At 52.2% G+C, this 14,543-nt stretch overlaps 1 protein-coding gene across 1 annotated transcript in view; it reads left to right on the top strand.

Annotated features, from left to right (window-relative positions):
• The window catches only part of OPN4 (opsin 4), a 55,652-nt gene extending 42,801 nt beyond the window's left edge, over positions 1-12,851 (top strand). The window contains exons 2-11 of the mRNA XM_049790389.1: positions 762-852; positions 2,695-2,840; positions 4,851-4,984; positions 5,287-5,490; positions 5,919-6,090; positions 6,410-6,574; positions 7,435-7,542; positions 8,762-8,942; positions 10,985-11,119; positions 12,813-12,851. Of these exons, the coding sequence (XP_049646346.1) occupies positions 762-852; positions 2,695-2,840; positions 4,851-4,984; positions 5,287-5,490; positions 5,919-6,090; positions 6,410-6,574; positions 7,435-7,542; positions 8,762-8,942; positions 10,985-11,119; positions 12,813-12,851 (1,375 nt within the window). The remainder of the gene's footprint in view (positions 1-761; positions 853-2,694; positions 2,841-4,850; positions 4,985-5,286; positions 5,491-5,918; positions 6,091-6,409; positions 6,575-7,434; positions 7,543-8,761; positions 8,943-10,984; positions 11,120-12,812) is intronic.
• Positions 12,852-14,543: the final 1,692 nt, after the last annotated feature.

Here is a 14,543-nt window from a genome sequence, read left to right on the forward strand (position 1 = left end):
TCACCTGTGAAGTGGATGGCTGGCCTCTGTGCTGGCCAGGTTGAGTGTAAAGGAAGTGATAAACTGTCATGGGCCAGACCCAGAAAATGGCACTCATTGGAAAGACTGTGACTGAGTTTCCCTGTTCACTGGATTATGCTGGAATCACAGAGGCTATTTATGATGAGTTCAGGAGAAAGAGATAGAGATATATAGAGAGAAAGAGAGAGAGAAAATGGTCAGAGGGAAGGACAGATTTTTCTAACCAGTGTCAAGGAGCCTTGCCTGGCAGTCTCTGAAACACATACTCTCTCTCTCTCTCTCTCTCTCTCTCTCTCTCTCTGACACCCACTTCCACTTTCATGCACATACATGCGCACTGCCATCATGACACCATTTATTGACAGACACCCAGGGACCTTTGTTGGAAAGAGTTGGGGGGGGCACTGTGTAACTGGGCATGTGCACAGACTGCTCCAATCCTTAAAGGTGAGGACAGACTCTGTGGCTGTGAGTCGCCATAACTGCAACACTCGTTCCTTTGTGCTTTGCTGGATACAGAGCAGCCACCAGTTTTAAGATCTGTTTCAAGCTGGGAGCATGCAAGATACAGGAAGAGGTGGCTAGAGAAGCAGGCAGGGCAGTTGGGACATGCATGACAGCTAATACCCTGAGTCCCCGAGCCCTTGACTTCTCTGTGGCCTTGGGAAAGAACCACTCCACCTCTGTATGAATCCTCCCTTGCGGCCACAAGTTTGACCAGGCCAAGTTCTGCATTCCAGCTGCATGGCCACTCCTGCCTCACCCAGCCTGTTGGACAGCACCTGGGGCAGCACCTCCAGCCTGGGCCACCAGCCAACTCTCAGCCCTACGGTAAGTCTGGGGTAGGCATGGAACCTTCTCTTTCCCATTCCCCTTCTGGGCCTGCTCTTAGGGCCATGACAGGGTTCTAATTGGGAGAGGGAAGTTTAAGCCCTGTTGTGAGGTTTGGGTGTAGTGAGAATGTCTGGTATGCCCACTGTGGCTATCCCTCTCTGAGCCTTCCTGGACTTAGAAACAAAGAGAGAGTATAACTAATGGCCTTAACCCAAGGAGCAGAGAGAACACACTGCAGGAGGGGACACTGGATACTGTTCTGGATACAAACCTAATTTTGATGACCTCCATGCCTTTCTGAGTTGGTCTATACTCCATAGAACCTTCCAGACAGGAAGGATACCCTTAGCTTCTGGATGGTTTCAGGTAGGTGTTTTCTGCTGCTCCATAATCCTAGCCAAAACCCCAAGACCATACCTTTAATTCACTGCGTGTGGGAAAGCTGGTCAAAGTCCTGGATAAGATGAAAAGTCTCCAGTAGTTACAGGGTCTGGAGTAGGATAAACTAATCCATTTTTCCTTTTTCAGAAAGGAATGGGAGAGGGAAGGCTTGGTTTCTTTAAACTTCCTGATCTGCTTTTTTTTTGCCCATCCTTGGTGGTGTTGGAGATGAAGGTTTCTTCCTCTCTATGCTTTGGGGTCACTGCTGATGATGCTCTGGGGACCACTCAGTGCCAGGATGGAACCTTGGCCTCCTGCATGCAACACCTGGGCTCAGTCCTTTGAGCACCCTCCAATCTGAGGGAGGGGTTGCAAAATTCTTTGTCTGCCAAAGAGGTCATGATGTCCTGCTGTGCCCTGTAGGGTTGGCCTCCAGTGTGGAGTATCTGGCACATGCATGGGCCTATGCTCCACATGGGCACTTTATGACTTCCAAACAGGAGTGACCCAAGGAAAAAGAAAACAACTGGGATGCTTGGCCACAGATAGGCTCAGGGGTCTCTCCTGGTAAAGCTCAAAGGCCAATACAGTGTTGGGTATTGAATCTGGGACTCTGGGGATAGAAACTCAAGATCCTGCCAAGCTTCTATCTCAATCTCTGAGCCATCTCTCAAGCCTGAATGAGAAACAGTTTAATGAGAACTCTTCCCCTCATTCTGTTCTTGGCATCAAAATCAGCTTGTTTTGTTTTGTTTTGTTTTTGAATATGCCACACCTGGCTGTGCTAGAGATTACTCCTGATGGGGCTCAGGGGACCATACATAGTGTGAAGGATTAAACTTTGGTGACCTTGTGCAAGGTAAAATCCCTAGCTGCTGTCATCTTTTTTTGTTTGTTTGTTTTGTTTTGTTTTGGGGCCATACCCGGCGGTGCTCAGGGTTACTCCTGGCTTTCTGCTCAGAAATAGCTCCTGGCAGGCACTGGGGACCATATGGGACACCAGGATTCGAACCAACCACCTTTGGTCCTGGATCGGCTGCTTGCAAGGCAAATGCCGCTGTGCTATCTCTCTGGGCTCAACTGCTGTCATCTTGCTACAGCCCCATTAAGATCAGTTTTATCTCCTTCACTCTTGAGAATATAACTTCTTCTCTGAGGGCATCTGAGAAAGGGGCTTCCATTCCTCTTCACCTCCCACAACCTAGGGGATCTTGAATATCACTGTTGACTATCTTGGGCATTTGGGCAGGGATAATATAGGGAAGAGAAGCCCCAGTAATTGGTTCTGCTTTTTCCTAAGAGAGGGAAAATCAGGGCCAGAGGGCTAGCATATTATGGGGAAGGTGCTTGCCTTGCAAGCAGCTGACCAAGGTTTGACCCCCAGCATCCCATATGATTCCCTGAGATGTCCCAGGTGCCAGAAGATAATTGTTGTCATTTTTCTTCATCTCTCTACAGATAACTGAGGATCAGGCAGCCACATGGGTCCCCTTCCCCACAGTGGACATTCCAGACCATGCCTACTACACCCTGGGCACAGTGATCCTACTGGTGGGGCTGACAGGGATGCTGGGCAATCTGACGGTCATCTATACTTTCTGCAGGTGTCTGGTGGGCAGAACTCTGGCTTGGGGATAAGGATGGTGGGTTATGTGGAGACAAGATAGACCCAGAGAAAAACGTATTGTAGAAGCAGTGAAAATTGAGAAGTTCTCCCCCAGACCTCAGTCTTCAAACCAGAGAAGTGGCCATAAAGGAGTCTGAGTGTCTTGAGTGTGATATGATATGTGCCCCCGCTCTGTGGGATGAGTATCCTAAGGACACCCCTAAGATACTAAATGGTCCCTGCACATTCTACCCTGTTCCCAGCTCACCTCTGCCATCACCTGCCTCACAAGTAGGCTTTCTCCTTTCTCCTTGAAGTCAGGGTCTGATCACAGTCTCTCTGCCACTGCTTTGGCCAAAGAACTTCAGACAAGTAATTTCTTCCTTCCCCCTTCCCTCACTCCTTCACTCTTTCCTTTCCATTCTTCCTCCTCATTTTTTTTGTTTGTTTCTGGGCCACACTTGCAGCACTTGGGGGTTACTCCTAGTGGGTTATCTCTGGCTCTGTGATCAAAAATTACTCCTAGCAGGCTTGGGGGATTATATGGAATGCTGGAGATTGAACCCAGGTAGGAGCAGGTGCAAGGCAAACATCCTTTTTTGCTTCCTTCCTTCCTTCCTTCCTTCCTTCCTTCCTTCCTTCCTTCCTTCCTTCCTTCCTTCCTTCCTTCCTTTCTTCCTTCCTTCCTTCCTTCCTTCCTTCCTTCCTCCTTTCATCCCTTCCTTCCTCCCTCCTTCCCTCCCTCCCTCCTTCCCTTCATCCCTTCCTTCCTCCCCCTTCCCTCCCTCCTTCCCTTCCTCCCTTCTTCCCTCCCTCCCTCCGTCCTTCCCTCTCTCCCTCCATCCTTCCCTCCCTCCCTCCTTCCCTTCCTCCCTCTTCCCTCCTTCCTTCCTCCCTCCCTCCATCCTTCCCTCCCTCCCTCCCTCCCTCCCTTCCTCCCTCCCTCCCTCCCTTCCTTCCCTTCCTTCCTTCCTTCCTTCCTTCCTCCCTCCCTCCCTTCCTTCCTTCCTCCCTTCCTCCCTCCCTCCCTCCCTCCCTCCCTCCCTCCCTCCCTTCCTTCCTTCCTTCCTTCCTTCCTTCCTTCCTTCCTTCCTTCCTTCCTTCCTTCCTTCCTTCCTCCCTCTTTCCTTCCTTCCTCCCTTCCTTCCTCCCTTCCTTCCTCCCTCCCTCCCTCCCTCCCTCCCTCCCTCCCTCCCTCCCTTCCATTTTGTTTCTCTGATCCTAGTCCGTACTCCTGGTAATACTTGCAGTGCTCAGGAGCCTCCAGGGTCATACCCACGTTGTCAGCGGGTCATGTGAGACCAGAAATTGAATGACCTCAGGGGCTCATGTGCATAAGCCATGTGTGGCCTTTGAGCCATTTGCCTGACCCTGAAGTCTCTGTGTTTCCACCTGGATAATGGGAGATGGAGACAAAGATGGATAGTTCCAGAAGCCAGTTTGATGACAGTACCCCAGTGCACAACCCTCTCTGCTCCTGCACACCCAAGGAGAAGACTGCAGACAGTTGTGCTGAGGAGGATTAGAGCCACAAAGTGATTCTGGTTGAAGGGGGTTGTGGTGGGAGGAGGAGCATGGATTTCCTGGGGAAGAAGGGGAACTGAAAAGCTTATAGGAAGGTGGTGTTAGAGCATGTGGGAGGACCTGGGGAAAAGCCACCCTGGATTCCTAGACCTGGAGGTGCTTGGGGAAACAGACACAGCTAACCAGTAGCCTCTGCCAGGCTGCCCAGGTATCCTAAAATCTTGCTTTCTGCTCTTACCCCTCAGCATGCACCAGCTGACCCCAGATCAGTGGGGCAGGCCACATTGGGCTGTAGGATGTGGTTCCTCTCCTGCAGCCTAGAACTTTTCCTGTGCCTCCTGCATGTGTGTGTGTGTGTGGGTGTGTGTGTGTGTGTGTGTGTTTGCATATATGTGCATGCAAGGCAAAGGTAGGTGTGTGTGTATATATATGTATGTATGTGGTGCCATGGTAGTCGTCTTCTGACAGCATCTGACCCTCACAGGAGCAGAAGCCTCCGGACACCTGCCAACATGTTTATTATCAACCTGGCTGTCAGCGACTTCCTCATGTCCTTCACTCAGGCCCCTGTTGTCTTCGCCAGTAGCCTCTATAAGCGGTGGCTCTTTGGGGAGGCAGGTAGACTCTTGGGGCTCCTTTGGGCTGGAGGGAGGAGGAAGACATGTGATGGGAGTGTCCATGGTAAAGGGGGAGTCTATGAGATGGTGATTTGCTTCAGCTGGGCAGAGGATGATGTGACCCTGAGGGCTGCCACCTACTCTGTTCCTGTGTACCTGTTTCCCAAAGCCATGACAAGGGGAGGGAGAAGTGGGGGTCTCATACCTGCCTTTCTTGAGAAGTGAGGGCAGGAGCTGAGCACCAATTGGGCCTTCTTGGGGAACCTGATGCTTGCTGCCCTCACTGAGGTCAGGTGCCCACAGGCTGCGAGTTCTATGCCTTCTGCGGGGCTCTCTTTGGCATCACCTCCATGATGACCCTGACAGCCATCGCACTGGACCGATACCTGGTCATCACACGCCCACTGGCCTCCATTGGGGTGGTGTCCAAGCGGCGGGCGGCGCTGGTCCTGCTGGGCATCTGGCTTTATGCCCTGACCTGGAGCTTGCCCCCCTTCTTTGGCTGGAGTAAGTGAACTGGTAGAACCAAGGGAAGGGAAGCTAGACTGAGAGGACAAGAAGTGGGACTTGGAACTCTCAGCTCTCAGAGGGACATCCAGAGGGCATGACTGGCAATAAGGGACTATGGCTGCCCACTGGCCATTGAGGGCCTTCAGAGTGTCAGAATTGGGGCTGGACATCATCAGATGGGAGGATCAGCAATTGGTTGAAGGCTTGGGGAGGGATATCTAGGGACTTGGTGAACACTGTTCCCTGTGGATTCTCTGTTCCTCTTTTCCCTTGTCATTTCTTCCTGAGCTGGTGGCCCTGACAGAATCTGTTAAAAGGCTCTTACTATGCTGAGCAGGGCTAGAGGTGGGGCCAGTGTCCAAAGAACCCCACAACCAAAGTCCCTTGGATGGGTGCCTGAGCCTACACCCTGTTTTGGCCATCAGGTGCCTATGTGCCCGAGGGGTTGCTGACCTCCTGCTCCTGGGACTACATGCGCTTCACACCATCCTTCCGAGCCTACACTCTGCTTCTCTTCTGCTTTGTATTCTTCCTGCCTCTGCTTGTCATCATCTACTGCTATATCTTCATCTTCAAGGCCATCCGGGAGACGGGCCAGTAAGCTGGGCCTGGGGAAAGATTAAATAGGGTTGGGGCCTCCTTGCTCCCACCGAGAGGGCCCCTCAATTCCCCAGCACACTTCAGACAAGCTTGCAGGGAGGCATCCTAGAACTCAGCCCAAGTATCCAGGGCTGAGGGTGGGTCAGCAGAGAAGAGATCCAGGCAGGTGGGACCACAGAGCAAGCCTGGGCTGACATACAGAGATGTTCCTAGGAGCCCAAACTGCCTGTGCTGGGAGGGTCTGCCCTTCCCTAAATGCCCCAGGGAGACTTGCTGTGCCCAAGGTGGGGCAGACCCATGCTTCCACTCTCCCTAGGGCTCTTCAGACTTTCAGGGTCCGTGAGGGTGGCTGTGAGTTCCCGCAGCAACAACAGCGGCTCCAAAACGAGTGGAAGATGGCCAAGATCATCCTGCTGGTCATTCTTCTCTTCGTACTCTCCTGGGCGCCCTACTCCACGGTGGCCCTTCTGGGCTTTGCTGGGTGAGCAGTGGTCAGGGCTGGGGGTCTGGAAGAGCGAGCAAGGAATAGCATCTCCCCCCTGGCCAGCCAGCCTCTCCTGCAGAACCCAGCTGAGAAGGGGGTCCCTCGGGTGGGGTTCATCCACCTGGACGAGGCCCGCCCACTAGCTCGAGGCTCTACTGGGCCACTTCAGATCTGGCTGAGGTTCTATGGGGGTTCCTAAGTTCCACTGGACCCCTTAGGGGACATTTGGATTTTCCTGGGGCGCTGGCTCCTACACCAACTGGGTTGAAGGAACATAGACGGGCATTCTGCTCACCTCCTGCCCACCAGTCCTCTGTGGCTTAGGTCTGGTGCCTTTCGCCTCTGCAGCAGTGTGAATGCGGGTCAGACTCTTGAGGCCATAAAAGCATTTTATCCTGGGCATGCCTGGGTGATTGCAGGCCTTGTCCTGGCCCAGGAGCACTCTGGGCCCCTCTCAAGTCCACCCAAAATCTCTCCTTTGGCATAGCCAGGAGAAGAAAGGGCATCAGGGTTATGGGTGGGCTAAATTAGGGGAAGGATTAGGCTGAAGATCAGAGGACCCAGGGCTAATTGCTGGCAGCACAGCTCTGAGAAACAGAGAAGTCTGATGAACCCCAACCCAGCCTGATATACCCTTTTTTTTGACTGTTCCTCAAGGCTCCATTCCCTAATCAGAATCACCCCTAGCACTGCAGTCCTCAGCTGAGCTGACTTGACTGGGTTGGTTGGACCCATATATGTGTGGCCCGATAGGGAAGGGTTCCCAGGAAGAAGATTCCTGAAAAAGCAGGTGAGCTGTGAAGTATGTGGACGAGGTCAGCAGGCAGGGTAACCCCCACTTTTCTGCTCTGTCCTAGGTATGCTCATGTGCTGACGCCCTATGTGAACTCAGTGCCGGCCGTCATTGCCAAGGCTTCTGCCATCCACAACCCCATCATTTATGCCCTGACTCACTCTAAGTACAGGTTTGGTGCCCTTTCACCCCAAGCCCTGGGGCTGTGGTCCAGTCAGAGGTTGGTCATTATTCTTACCTCCTAGCATGCCTTGGGCAGGGGGCTGCTAGCAGGTAAGAGCAGTCATCCACAGGATGGGGTCTAGGATTGATGCGTTCCCCCCTCTGCTGCCCAGAGGGTTCAGCTTTGGAGGAACCCCCAATTTCCCTGAGTAGTAGGGCTGCTTCTCCCTTTCAATTCTGCCCTCTGCCTGGTGGTTTCAGTAATTCACTGCCCTGCCTGGGCCACTTCAGCCCTCATCCTAGCCAGCTGAGAAGTTGTTCCAGGTAACTCAGTTCCAGAGAGGTGCCAAGGCCAGTGCTTTGAGGGCTGGAATCTTTCTCTTTCCCCCACCTAATATAGCTGCTACCACTTTGAGTCCATCAGTCACTTTTTTTTTTTTTTTTTTTGGTTTTTGGGCCACGCCCAGCGGTGCTCAGGGGTTACTCCTGGCTGTCTGCTCAGAAATAGCTCCTGGCAGGCACAGGGGACCATACGGGACACTGGGATTTGAACCAACCACCTTTGGTCCTGGATTGGCTGCTTGCAAGGCAAACGCCGCTGTGCTATCTCTCCGGGCCCCCATCAGTCACTTTCATCACAGCATCTGTCTGTCTGGCTAGAATTATTTGTGACTCCCACTACTCATTCTTTATGTTTTTGTTCTTTGTTTTCTTTTTTTCAGGGGGTGGGGGTTCATACCAGGTGATATTCAGGGGTTGCTCCTGGCTCTGAGCTCAGAAATTATTCCTGGCAGGGGGCTGGAGTGATAGCACATCGGTAAGGCATTTGTCTTGCACGCAACCAACACAGGACAGCTGGTGGTTTGAATCCTGGCATCCCATTGGTCCCCTGAGCCTGCCAGAGGCAATTTCTGAGTATAGTGCCAGGAGTAATCCCTGACTACGGTGGGTGTGACCCTTCAAAAAATAAGAAATTACTCCTAGCAGAACAGGCTCGGGGATGCCAGGATGCCAACCTGGGTTGGCTGTGTGCAAGGCATATGCCCAATCCCCTGTGCTATGGTTCCAGCCCCCGCTGCTCATTCTCAATATTCCAGTCTTTCTGTCCTCAGCCCCAATCTAAGTAAGCTTCCTCCCTGCCCCAGGGCCCTCAATGATGCAGTATGTCCATCTTCATGTCTGTCTATCCCTCGCCTGGCCCTGAACAAATGTGTATTATGTTCCTACAGAATGGCTATTGCTCAGCACCTGCCCTGCCTGGGGGTGCTGCTGAGAGTGTCTGGCCAGCAACCTCGCCTGTATACCAGCTATCGCTCCTCACACCATTCCATGCTGAGCAGCCAGGCCTCGGACCTCAGCCTGGCTTCTAGACGTGGACGCCAGACATCTCTGGGCTCTGAGTCTGAAGTGGTGAGGATCTTGGGCTCTCATGGACATGATACCTGGCTGTCCCTCCTCAGGTAGCACCTCTGAAATTCAGCAACCCTCAGCACCCCAGGGTGCTGGCAGGAAGGATTCCTCACAAGTAATTCACAGCCTTTCTATACATTGTCCCCTTTGCCAGGCAGGACGCTGGGGCCAGAGTGGTGATAGGTTGGTTATTCAGCAGCTGGCTCAGAACTGAGCATGGGCCTTCCAGTCAGCCACCTCTTCTGCCTGCAGTGACTGACTCAGATTAGCGTTTCTTTCCCCTGGACTGTGAGAGAGGAAATAGCACTTTGGTGATGACAGTGCCTCCGAAATATGTAAACATTTACCCTTTTATCGACCAACATTTCATGACTTGATAAAAGTAAAAATACTTTTGGTTTTTTGAGCCACAGCTGGCAGTGCTCAGGACTTACTCCTGACTCAGCACTCAGGAATCACTCAAGTACTCAGGGGATCATATGGGTGACAGGGATCAAACCCAGGTTGGCTACATGTAAGGCAAGTGCCCTACCCTCTCTTGCCTCAATTAATTGTGTGTGTGTGTGTGTGTGTGTGTGTGTGTGTGTGTGTGTGTGTGTGTATGTTTTGTTACCTCTGGTAGCCCTCAGGTTTATACCTGACTGTGTGCTCAGAAACTACTCCTGGCAGAGTTGGGGACCTTATGGGATACCGGGGATCAAACCCAGGTTGGCAAAGCAAACGTCCTACTCACCATGCTATCACTCCAGCACCTAATTAAACATTTGTAAAAGAGGGGCCAGAGAGATAGCATGGAGGTAAGGCATTTGCCTTTCATGCAGAAGGTCATCGGTTTGAATCCTGGCATCCCATATGGTCCCCCGAGTCTGCCAGGAGCGATTTATGAGTAACCCCTGAGCGCTGCCAGGTATGACCCAAAAACAAAAAACAAAAATTGTAAAAGATAAAAAATAATTTTTTTTTTTTGGTTTTTGGGCCACACCCGGCGATGCTCAGGGGTTACTCCTGGCTGTCTGCTCAGAAATAGCTCCTGGCAGGCACGGGGGACCATATGGGACACCAGGATTCGAACCAACCACCTTTGGTCCTGGATCGGCTGCTTGCAAGGCAAACACCGCTTGCTATCTCTTAGGGCCCGATAAAAAATAATTTAAAAGATGATCTTGGGTTAGAGAGATAGTACAGAGAGCAGGGTATTTGCCTTGCACCGGCCAATTCAAATTCCATTCCCAGCAGCCCATGTGGTCCCCTGGACCCTGCCAGGTATGATCTTTGAGTGCAAAACCAGGAGTAAACCCTGAACACAGTGGGGTGTAACCCAGAGACCACAAATAAATAAGTAAATAAATGAGCTTTTCTGGCCCTTGTTTGGTCTCCCAAGAGATGGCGGGGGGGGGGGGGAGGCTTTCAACATGAAGCATTTCCTATATAGAACCTCCAATTGTCCATAGGCTACACAGCATTTGTGCTGGTACAGGTCGCATGGAACCTGGGTTCTAGCCACAGCTTATCCCTGTCCTTGTTGTGCAAGCTTAAGCAGATCATTCACCCTCTCTGAGTCTGTGTGGTCTCTTCTGAAGAAAAAAAACAGCTTTCCATTCACAGTGGACTAAGGTGTGCTGGGTGTGTGCTGACACCACAGCCATTGTCAGTCCTTGGAGTCTATCTATAGCCTATATATAGCCTCTGGAGCAGTTCATCCCTTATGTCCCCAGGATTGTTCACTGCCCTGTGACTTCTGTTGCCAGCTACCTTTCTCACTCATTCTGGATAAGGGCACACTAATCCCCTTCTAAGGGTCTGAGCTGGGTGCTGAGAGGCACCCACTATAGGGAATGATGACAAGAAGTGACTTACTTGTGAACAGTCAGCCTAAGCCTTCCTGAGACTTCCATCCCTCAGTTTATAGGCATGAACAGACACTCCCAGCCCCACAGTACACTCACTGAAACAATTTGAGGGCAGATGGAGAAGTGCCTCATGGGAGGTGAGCACGGAGCAAGTTTCTGACTCTGACCATATAAGACTCTTATTTCTTCCAGGGCTGGACAGACACAGAGGCTGCTGCTGTGTGGGGGACTATGGGTGAAAGATCCCATTGCACTCAGGGCCTGGAGGACATGGAAATCAAGATCCCACACATGCCCTTGGGACTGGAAGAAGAGGATCTTGGGAAGGTGACTGAGCTTGGTACCTGTCAATCTGCAATGGGGAGGGGCTGATGAACAGGTAGCCCTGGAAGTGGTCCCCTAAAGGGACTTGTTCTCATGCCTGAATCCCTCTGAGAATCCCTCTTCTCCACTTGTCAGCCTTCACTTAACCACCTTGGGGCTCAGGGATCATCATACCTTCTTGATTGGGAGGCATGACATGGGAGGTGCTGAGAGTGTCTCTGTGATTGTGTGTCCCGGGAGCTGGTGAGTACAGTTTGTGGAGAGATGCATCTGCGTCAGCGAGTGACTGTGAGAGAATGGGATGTGCTTTGGCAGAGGGTCACCGGTGTGTATGTGGGGTTGTCACCATGGCAGTCCTGGGGCATGTGCAAATGTATCTGCTCTAAGCTGAGTGTGGGGCCATGGAGGTGAGTGATGGGAGGCAGGACAAACCTGAGGGGAGCTGCACGCAGTGTTTGTGCTTGCTGTGAATGCCCAGAGATTAGGCTGTCCCCCAGAATACTTGTGGCTATTAATAGAAGGCCAGCTGTCGGCCCAAGTGCCTGTAGGATGGAATGTGGGTGGCGATGAGAGAAGGCCCAGTCTGGAACGCTGGCAACGCCATGTGTGCTTCACCTTACCTGATGGCGCCCAAAACTGCCCCTCTAATTCTACATTGAACCCCCAGACCCTCTAGACATGTTGATCCAGAGGACTGACCTATTCTGGGCTTTCAAATTCCCCACTGAGTTTATTTCCAAACACTTTCCTGCCTAACTTCCCAAGGTGGCTCTTTCCATGTTTCAAAGAGGAGGAGCCCTAGTTACTGCTCCGTACTGCTCTGAAGTCCCTTCTCTAGCATTTACAACCCTGGAAGCAAATGCTCCCTTGATGCTCCAGCGCAAGGGAGGACTCTTCTCCCACCCTGAGCTCACCCTCAGACTCAGAGCCACTCCCAGGCCAACATGCAGGAGACACACAGTGTTGCCCTAGGGGACAATGGGGAGAGGAAGAGAGGAAGAGGCAGCAATTCCTGATCATTTGTGCTAAGCATGGCATGGAGATTCGGTGAGCAGCATATTGAGAGCAGAGGCAAGTTCCCAAGGGCTGCCCATAGATGTGTCCAACAGTGTGTCCCAGAGCAGCTCTCTGTGCCAGGAGCCGCCAAGAAGACCTTGTGGAATGCCTAAGGGAGAAGGGGTGTAGGAGATGGGGAGAGGGGCAGAAAGTGAGAGCAGCAGGGAAGTCTCCATCAGAGCTGCATGTAGGCTTCCTTAGTATGATTCCCAGTGGGGGCATGTAGGGAACCCTGAAGACTTATAAAAGAGTGTTAGGAGGGTCGGTAAGCTCTGTTGTGACTACAGAAGGACAGAATGACTGGAACAAGCCGCAGAGAGGAGGCAAGAGAAGCGGGGTTGGAGACCAGGAGAATTGCCAGAGACAGGCAGCAGGGCAGAGGCACAGAGGAGGGTGAAAGTGGATGGCAAGGGTGAGAAATCCCAGAGTCATCCTGCAGACAGCCACAGTCACTGCCACCTCACCATGCAGGCCTCGTGGCCTGCTGTCTCCCAGAAAGCCCATCTCTACACTGCCAGGACACAAACCAGCCCTTCCTCGGGCCTTCCCTTCCCACTCAGTGACCCTCCACACAGGGCAGAGGGGTCCGCTTCTGGCAAACACTTGTAAGTCTGCATAGATTTGTGCTGCTTATTTGCAGACCAAGGGGCTGCTCCCCAGCCTGGAGTCCAAGATGTAGGGCACCGCTTTTCTCCTGAGACATCCTGCTCCCCGACATCATCTCCACAACTTACACAGATCCGGGATCATCCTGAGCCACTGTGCTAGATTCACAGCTCTGCACGCCAAGCTCCTGCCCTGCCAAGCAGTTTGCACCCACTTCTCAACTCAGCAGCCGCTCGCCAGGCTTGGCCTACAGAGGGGCAGTTGCTGCCTCTCCTCAGATGCTGTGTGCTCTGATTGTCGCGGTGATCACCAGGAGGATGGCTTAGCAGGTCACACCGGCCATTTCCGAGCAGCCTCTGCATTTGGGCTGGGCATCACAGTAGCAAAGGAAGGCTGGTATCACTTCCCCTACCGCTGACAGAGAAAGTCAGGCAGAATGACTGGAAACTGTCACTCACTTCGGCAGACGGCAGCTCCCACTGTGACCATGTGACCATATTCTTGCACAGGCGCATTTCCTTTGCATGGGCCCCAAGCACCTCTGTGCATATAGTGTGCATTTATGGAGTGTCCTGGCTTCCCCTAAGTGCATCCCACGGCTGTATGGCTCTGCGAAACTCTAGGAAAATAAAATGTAGAGATTTCCTTGAATAAGCATGGACTCTATCTATGGTCGCTTAGCAAGACAGGCTTCTGCAGCCCAGTGTGTCTCTCTTACTTCTAACAGGGTGAGAGTGGATTTCCCTCTTTCCACTTCTCCATGAGCTGTTGTTATCAGGAAGCATCTTCCGTCCAGTCTGTGGGTACCAGCTGTTCGCTGACTGCCTTTGGGTCTCCCAGAGGAGGCAGATGGAGGGGAGCTGGCCTTTCCCATTTAAGAGGCATCCATCGCACTACCCCTCCCTTTCCCCAAGGGCAGCATCACGCATCAGGCAGTGCCCAAGTCTGGAGAAATACAGCATAGCTCTGGGGGCACTGGTATTTGTCTAGGAGACCCCATTCAGGGACCCCATTTTCTCTCCTTTACTGGTCATGTTCTGAAGCTGGCTCCTTCCAGGCCTGCCTAGGCAGACATGCCCCCAGATAGCAAGGGATAGAAGCAGAGGCAAGGGGTGAGAGGGTATGAAAGGAGGGAAGGCAAGGTGCCTATCTCTTAGTAGTAGGAAAAGTACAGTGTGTTAGAAAGGAAATGTTTCTCAGCAATGCTCAGGAGCCCAGGGGCTATTCCTTGAGACACTCCTAGTGTCTGGGACCACCAGTACTATACTCAGTGGTCAAGATTGGGGCCATTGCCAAAGATCTAACTGGGGACTCCAACATGCAAGGCCTGTGCTCTAGCATTTTGAGCTCTTTATGGCTCTGCCTCCACCACCTGATACTTTTGTGACTTTGGGCAATGCACCAAAAGCCTCTTTATTGTGATGACTCTACCAAACACATTGGATAGCCAAGTCAGAGTATGAGGTGGGGAGTTGAAAGCTAGAGAATCATTTAAACTCAAACTTGGCTTTGTTTGTTTGTATTTTTCTTTTGGGGTCACACCTGGTGACACTCAGGGGTTTCTCCTGGCTATGCGCTCAAAAATCACTCCTGGCTTGAGGGACCATATGGGGCAATGGGGGATGGAACCGCAGACTATCAAGCCCAACGCAGACAGACGCCTTATGGCCTGCATCATCGCTCCACCCCATGTTTTGTTTCTGTTTTGGGTCACATCTTGGCGGTGCTCAGGGGTTACTCCTGGCTCTGTGGTCAGAAATCGCTC

The sequence above is a fragment of the Suncus etruscus genome, chromosome 17, assembly GCF_024139225.1.
Source record: "Suncus etruscus isolate mSunEtr1 chromosome 17, mSunEtr1.pri.cur, whole genome shotgun sequence".
NCBI classification, from domain to species: Eukaryota; Metazoa; Chordata; class Mammalia; order Eulipotyphla; family Soricidae; genus Suncus; species Suncus etruscus.